General features: G+C 45.8%; 1 protein-coding gene across 1 annotated transcript; it reads right to left on the reverse strand.

Moving 5' to 3' along the window:
- Nucleotides 1–1236: 1236 nt before the first annotated feature.
- On the reverse strand, nucleotides 1237–5952 carry APOE (apolipoprotein E). Its single transcript, XM_086864943.1, has 4 exons — nucleotides 5882–5952; nucleotides 4531–4581; nucleotides 2792–2936; nucleotides 1237–1488 (listed from the first exon to the last, which is right to left on the reverse strand). The coding sequence occupies exons 2-4, from the start codon at nucleotides 4571–4573 to the stop codon at nucleotides 1245–1247; spliced, it is 432 nt and encodes a 143-aa protein (XP_086721069.1). The 5' UTR covers nucleotides 4574–4581; nucleotides 5882–5952; the 3' UTR covers nucleotides 1237–1244.
- Nucleotides 5953–7453: the final 1501 nt, after the last annotated feature.

Raw genomic sequence — 7453 nt, forward strand, 5'->3', positions numbered from 1 at the left:
TGTTTTGATCCCATTTTGGGCCAATTCCAGCCATTTTTGGGTGTTCTGATCCCATTTTGGGCCAATTCCAGCCATTTTTGGGTGTTCTGATCCCATTTTGGGGCATTTCCACCACTTTTTGGGTCAATTTCACCCATTTTTGGGGTCTTTAGATCCCATTTTGGGCCAATTCCAGCCATTTTTGGGTGTTTTGATCCCATTTTGGGTCAATTCCAGCCATTTTTGGGACTCTCTGACCAATTTTGGGGGTTTCTGATCCCATTTTGGGTCAATTCCATCCATTTTTGGGTGTTCTGATCCCATTTTGGGGCATTTCCACCACTTTTTGGGTCAATTTCACCCATTTTTGGGGTCTTTAGATCCCATTTTGGGCCAATTCCATCCATTTTTGGGTCAATTCTATCCATTTTTGGGTCAATTCCATCCATTTTTGGGTGTTTCGATCCCATTTTTAGGTGTTTTGATCCCATTTTGGGCCAATTCCAGCCATTTTTGGGCCAATTCCAGCCATTTTTAGGTGTTCTAATCCCGTTTTTTGCCATTTCCAACACAAAAACCACACTTTTATCCACCAAAATTCCATTTTTTCGCACCAAAATTCCGCTTTTATCCCATTTTTTCCCCTCAAATTCCCATTTTTTGCCCCTCCTCAATGCCGGGGTGTCTCCGGGGGTCCCCAGAGCTGCCTGAGCGCCGCCTTTCCCCCTTCCCAGCGTTTCTGCAGCTCCTCCTGCCCCCGCCCCTTTGGGGCCAATTCCGCCCCTTTTGGGGCAATTCCAGCCATTTTTGGGTGTTTTGATCCCATTTTGGGCCAATTCCAGCCATTTTTGGGACAATTCCAGCCATTTTTGGGACAATTCCAGCCATTTTTGGGTCAATTCCAGCCATTTTTGGGTGTTTTGATCCCATTTTGGGTCAATTCCAGCCATTTTTGGGACTTTCCAGTCCCTTTTTGGGGCGATTCCTTGCATTTTTGTGTCTTCTGATCCCATTTTGGGGCATTTCCAGCCATTTTTGGGCCAATTTCATCCCTTTTTGGAACAATTCCATCCATTTTTGGGGTGTTTTGATCCATTTTTGGGCCAATTTCACCCATTTCGAGCCATTTTAATCCCGTTTTTTGCCATTTCCAACACAAAAGACACACCAAAATTCCATTTTTTTTCACCAAAATCCCATTTTTTTTCACCATAATTCCATTTTTTTTCCCCAAATTCCCATTTTTTCCCCTCAAACCCCCCTCCTCAATGCCGGGGTGTCTCCGGGGGTCCCCAGAGCTGCCTGAGCGCCGCCTTTCCCCCTTCCCAGCGTTTCTGCAGCTCCTCCTGGTCGCGGCCCAGGCGTTTCCGAAGTTTGCGGGCGAAGTTGGAGCCGCGGCTGCGGAGGTCGGCGGCGCTCAGCTCCAGCAGCGCCCGCGCCTCGGCTCCGTACTCGGCCAGCCGGGACCGGGCCTCGGAACCCAAATCCCGCAGCTCCTGCACGGTGGCTCTGGGGGGAGAAAAACGGGGAAAAAATGGGGATTTTGGGGGAAAATTGGGAATTTGGGGGGAAAAACGGGATTTTTTGGGGAAAAAATGGGATTTTTGGTGTTTTTTTTGGAAAAAAATTGGGATTTTTGGTGGTTTTTTTGGAAAAAACGGGAATTTTTTGGGGAAAAATTGGGATTTGGGGGAAAAAATGGAGATTTTGGGAAAAAAATGGGAATTTTGGGGGAAAAATTGGGGGTTTTGGGGAAAAAATGGGATTTTTGGGGGAAAAATTGGATTTTTTTGGGAAAAATTGGGATTTTTTGGTGGTTTTTTAGAAAAAATGGGGATTTTGGGGAAAAAAATGAGGATTTTGGGTGGTTTTTTAGGGGAAAATTGGGATTTTGGGTGGTTTTTTAGGGGAAAATTGGGATTTTTGGGGGAAAAATGGGATTTGGGGGGAAAAATGGGATTTTTGGGGGGAAAACTGGGGTTTTTGGGGAAAAAATGAGATTTTTGGGGGAAAAATTGGGGATTTGGGGGGAAAAATGGGGAAAAAATGGGGTTTTGGGGGGAAAAATTGGAGTTTTGGGGGAAAAAATGGGGTTTTGGGGGGAAAAAATTGGGAATTTGGGGGGGAAAAATGGGGAAAAATGGGATTTTGGGGGGCAATTGGGGATTTGGGGGAAAAATGGGGAAAAAATGGGGTTTTGGGGGAAAAATTGGGATTTTTGGGGGAAAATTGGGATTTTTTTGGGGAAAAATTGGGATTTTTTTTGGAAAAAAATTGGGATTTTTGGTGGTTTTTTAGGGGAAAAATGGGAATTTTGGGGGAAAAAATTGGGATTTTGGGGGGGAAAAAATGGGAATTTGGGGGAAAAAATGGGATTTTTATGGGGAATATTGGGGCTTTGGGGAGAAAAAATGGGATTTTGGGGGAAAAATGGGGATTTTGGGGAAAAAATGGGGATTTTTGGGGGAAAAATGGGATTTTTGGGGAGAAAAATTGGGATTTTTGGGGGAAAAAATGGGATTTTGGGGGTAAAAATGGGGATTTTGGGGAAAGAAATGGGGATTTGGGGTGCTTTTTTGGGGAAAAAAATGTGATTTTGGGGTAAAAAAATGTGAATTTTATGGGGAAAAATTGTTTTTTTTGGGTCATTTTCCCTTCAATTCCGGGCATTTCCCCCCCTCAATTTTCACCATTTTCCCCCCCAATTTTGGTCTTTTTCCCCCCGGGATTTTTGGGGCGTTTTCCCCCGATTTTGGGGCGATTTCCCCCGATTTTGGGGCGATTTCCCCCGATTTTGGGGCCCCTCTCCCACCTCAGTTTCTGGCTCAGGGTGGTCTCCCGCAGCCTCTGGGTCGCGTTCTCGGCCGCCTCCCCCAGGACCCCCAGGAGCCCCCAGAGCCTGGAGGGCAGCGCTGGGGGGCTCGGGGGGCTCGGGGGGCTCAGCTCGGCCCCGCAGCCTGAAAGAGCAAAAAAAACCGGATTTAACCCAAAAAACGGCTCGGAAATCCGAGCAGAAATGAGCGAGATACGGGGGGAAAAAGGGTGGAATTAATTAAAAAATCGGACTCGGATTTGGGGAGAAATTGGGGGAATTTGGGGAAAAAATGGTGGAATTCATTAAAAAATCGAACTCGGATTTGGGGGAAAATTGGGGAAAAAATTGTTGAATTAATTAAAAAATTGGCGTCGAATTTTGTCCAAATTTGGGGGAAAAATGGTTGAATTAATCAAAAAAATCGGCCTCGAATTTGGGGAAAAAATGGGGAAAAAATTGTTGAATTAATTAAAAAATCGGCATCGAATTTTGTCCAAATTTGGGGGAAAATTGGGGAAAAAATGGTGGAATTAATCAAAAAAATCGGCCTCGAATTTGGAGAAAAAATGGTGGAATTAATTAAAAAAATGGCCTTGGATTTGGGGAAAAATTGGGGGAATTTGGGGAAAAAATGGTGGAATTAATCAAAAAAATCGGCCTCCTATTTGGGGAAAAATTGGGGGAATTTGGGGAAAAAATTGCTGAGTTTATTACAAAAATTGGTCTCGAATTTAGGGAAAAATTGGGGAAAAAATGGTGGAGTTTAATAAAAAAATCGGGCTCGGATTTGGGGGAAAATTGGGGAAATTTGGGGAAAAATTGCTGAGTTTATTACAAAAATTGGTCTCGAATTTGGGGGAAAATTAGGGAAAAAATGGTGGAATTCATTAAAAAAATTGGCCTCGGATTTGGGGAAAAATTGGGGAAAATAATCCCAAAAAAATTCCTCCAAATCCCTCAAAAAATCCCTAAAAAATTCCTTTAAAATCCTCAAAAAATCCTAAAAAAAGCCCCCAAAAATTCATTTAAAATTCCCCAAAAAATCCCCCAAAATCCTCAAAAAATCCCAAAAAATTCATTTAAAATTCCCCAAAAAATCCCCCAAAATCCACAAAACATCCTCAAAAAATCCTTAAAAAAATTCATTTAAAATTCCCAAAAAATTCCCAAATATCCCTCAAAAAATCCTCAAAAAATCCCCCAAAAATTCATTTAAAATTCCCCCAAAATTCCTCAAAATCCCCCCAAAAATCCTCAAAAAGTACTTTAAAAATCCCAAAAAATCCATTTAAAATCCCCCCCAAAATTCCCCCAAAAATCCTCAAAAAATCCTCAAAATATCCTTAAAAAATTCATTTAAAATTCCCAAAAAAATTCCCAAATATCCCTCAAAAAATCCTTAAAAAAATCCCAAAAAAATTCATTTAAAATTCCCAAAAAAATCCCCCAAAATTCCCCAAAAATCCTCAAAAAATCCTCAAAAAATCCTCAAAAAATTCCTAAAAAATCCCCAAAAATTTAATTTAAAATTCCAAAAAAAATTCCCCAAAAATTCCCTAAAAATTCCCTAAAAATTCCCCAAAAATTCCCCAAAAATCCTCAAAAAATCCTCAAAAAATTCCTAAAAAATCCCCAAAAATTTAATTTAAAATTCCAAAAAAATTCCCAAAAAATTCCCTAAAAATTCCCTAAAAATTCCCGAAATCCCGGTTTTTGGGGGTGATGACGTCACTCACCTGCCAGCAGCGTCAGCGCCACCAGCGCGACCCAAAACTTCATGGTGGCACCTGAGGGGGTGAAAAGGTCCCAAAATGACCCAAAATGACCCAAAAATGACCCAAAAATGACCCAAAATGGCTCAAAATGGTCCCAAAATGACCCAAAATGACCCAAAATGGCTCAAGATGGTCCCAAAATGACCCAAAATTGCCCCAAAATGGCTCAAAATTGCCCCAAAATGACCCAAAAATGACCCAAAATGGCTCAAAATGGTCCCAGAATGACCCAAAATGACCCAAAATGACCCAAAATGTCCCAAAATTGTCCCAAAACTCCCAAATTTTGCCCAAAATGTCCCAAAATCGTCAAGAATTGTCCCCAAAACCTTCAATTTTTGCCCAAAATGCCCCAAAATGCCCCAAAATGTTCCCAAAACTCTGAAATTTTGCCCAAAATTGCCCCCAAAATGCCCCAAAATGACCCAAAATTGTCCCAAAATTGTCTCAAAACTCTCAAATTTTGCCCAAAATGACCCAAATTGTCCCCAAAATTGTCCCCAAGTGCCCCAAAATGTTCCCAAAACTCCCAAATTTTGCCCAAAATGCCCCAAAATGTCCCAAAATGACCCAAAATCGTCAAGAATTGTCCCCAAAACCTTCAATTTTTGCCCAAAATTGTCCCAAAATGTCCCCAAAATGTCCCCAAACCCCTCCAAATGTCCCCAAAATGCCCCAAAATGTCCCAAAATTGTCCCAAAACTCTCAAATTTTGCCCAAAATGGTCCCAAAATGTCCCAAAATGACCCAAAATGTCCCCAAAATGTCCCAAAATCGTCAAGAATTGTCCCCAAAACCTTCAATTTTTGCCCAAAATTGTCCCAAAATGCCCCAAAATTGTCCCAAAACTCTCAAATTTTGCCCAAAATGCCCCAAAATGTCCCCAAATTGTCCCCAAGAGCCCCAAAATGTTCCCAAAACTCCCAAATTTTGCCCAAAATGTCCCAAAATGTCCCAAAATTGTCAAGAATTGTCCCCAAAACCTTCAATTTTTGCCCAAAATTGTCCCAAAATGCCCCAAAATTGTCCCAAAACTCCCAAATTTTGCCCAAAATTGCCCCCAAAATGCCCCAAAATGCCCCAAAATGACCCAAAATGGCTCAAAATGGTCCCAAAATTGTCCAAAATGGTCCCAAAATGACCCAAAATGTCCCCAAAATGCCCCAAAATCGTCAAGAATTGTCCCCAAAACCTTCAATTTTTGCCCAAAATGCCCCAAAATGCCCCAAAATTGTCCCAAAACCTTCAATTTTTGCCCAAAATGTCCCAAATTGTCCCCAAATCCCCTCCCCCGCCCCTCCCCCACCCTCACCTTTGGGGTCTCTCCGGCTCCGACCCCCCCCCGGAATTTGGGGGTCCCTTAAATCCCCCCCGGGGTGGGGGAGGGGCGGGGGGGGAGGGGCGGGGCAAAGTCCAGGAGGGCCCCGCCCCCCTCCCGCCCCTCCCCCACCCCCGGTTTCCCGCCAAATCCCCTCCCCCACCCCCCAAATCCCCCCAAAGTCCCCCCAAAATCCCCTCCCCCACCCCCCAAATCTCCCCAAAATCCCCCCAAATCCCCTCCCCCACCCCCCAAATCCCCTCCCCCACCCCCCAAATCCCCCAAAATCCCCCCAAAGTCCCCCCAAATCCCCTCCCCCACCCCCCAAATCCCCCCAAATCCCCTCCCCCACCCCCAAAATCCCCTCCCCCACCCCAAAATCCCCCCAAATCCCCCCAAATCTCCCCAAAATCCCCCCCAAATCCCCTCCCCCACCCCAAAATCCCCCAAAATCTCCCCCAAATCTCCTCAAATCCCCTCCCCCACCCCTCAAATCCCCCAAAATCCCCTCCCCCACCCCCCAAATCCCCCCGAAATCCCCCAAATCCCCTCCCCCACCCCTCAAATCCCCCAAATCCCCTCCCCCACCCCCAAATCCCCCCAAAATCCCCCCAAAATCTCCTCAAATCCCCTCCCCCACCCCCAAAATCCTCCCAAATCCCCTCCCCCACCCCTCAAATCCCCTCCCCCACCCCAAAATCTCCTCAAATCCCCTCCCCCACCCCAAAATCCCCCAAAATCTCCCCCAAATCTCCTCAAATCCCCTCCCCCACCCCCAAAATCCCCTCCCCCACCCCAAAATCTCCTCAAATCCCCTCCCCCACCCCAAAATCCCCCAAAATCTCCCCCAAATCTCCTCAAATCCCCTCCCCCACCCCCAAAATCCCCCAAAATCCCCCCAAATCTCCCCCAAATCCCCCCCAAATCCCCTCCCCCACCCCCCAAATCCCCTCCCCCACCCCAAAATCCCCCAAAATCTCCCCCAAATCTCCTCAAATCCCCTCCCCCACCCCTCAAATCCCCTCCCCCACCCCTCAAATCCCCCAAAATCCCCCCAAATCCCCTCCCCCACCCTCCAAATCCCCTCCCCCACCCCCCAAATCCCCCCCAAACCCGGGTGGGGGGAGGGGCCGACACCTCCCCCCGCCCCTCCCCCACCCCTCCCGCCCCTCCCCCACCCTCCCCGCCCCTCCCCCCACCCTGGACTTGGGACCCGCCCGGGGTGGGGGAGGGGCAGGGTCCAAAGTTGGGGGTGGGGGAGGGGAAAGTCCCAAAAATTTGGGAAAAAAATCCCCAAAAATTTGGGAAAAAATCCCCAAAATTTGGGTAAATTCCCCAAAATTTCCCCGAAATTCTCCAAAATTTCCCCAAAATTTCCCCAAAATTCCCTCAAAATTCTCCAAAATCTCCCAAAATTCCCCAAAATTCCCCGAAAATTTCCCAAAATCCCCCAAAATTCCCCCCAAATCCCCCAAAATTCCCTAAAATTCCCTGAAATTTCCCCAAAATTCTCCAAAATCTCCCAAAAATCCCCAAAAATCCCCAAAAATCCCCAAAAATCCCCAA

This window comes from Cyanistes caeruleus, chromosome 28, assembly GCF_971803275.1.
Source record: "Cyanistes caeruleus chromosome 28, bCyaCae1.hap1.1, whole genome shotgun sequence".
NCBI classification, from domain to species: domain Eukaryota; kingdom Metazoa; phylum Chordata; class Aves; order Passeriformes; family Paridae; genus Cyanistes; species Cyanistes caeruleus.

Bases quoted from the DNA above. Each gene is read 5' to 3' on its own strand.
- APOE (XM_086864943.1), bottom strand. From the start codon at position 4,573: ATGAAGTTTTGGGTCGCGCTGGTGGCGCTGACGCTGCTGGCAG. The intron at 2,937-4,530 runs GTGAGTGACGTC...TTGCTCTTTCAG, and splicing joins GGCGCTGACGCTGCTGGCAG to GCTGCGGGGCCGAGCTGAGC. The intron at 1,489-2,791 runs GTGGGAGAGGGG...TTCTCCCCCCAG, and splicing joins ACCCTGAGCCAGAAACTGAG to AGCCACCGTGCAGGAGCTGC.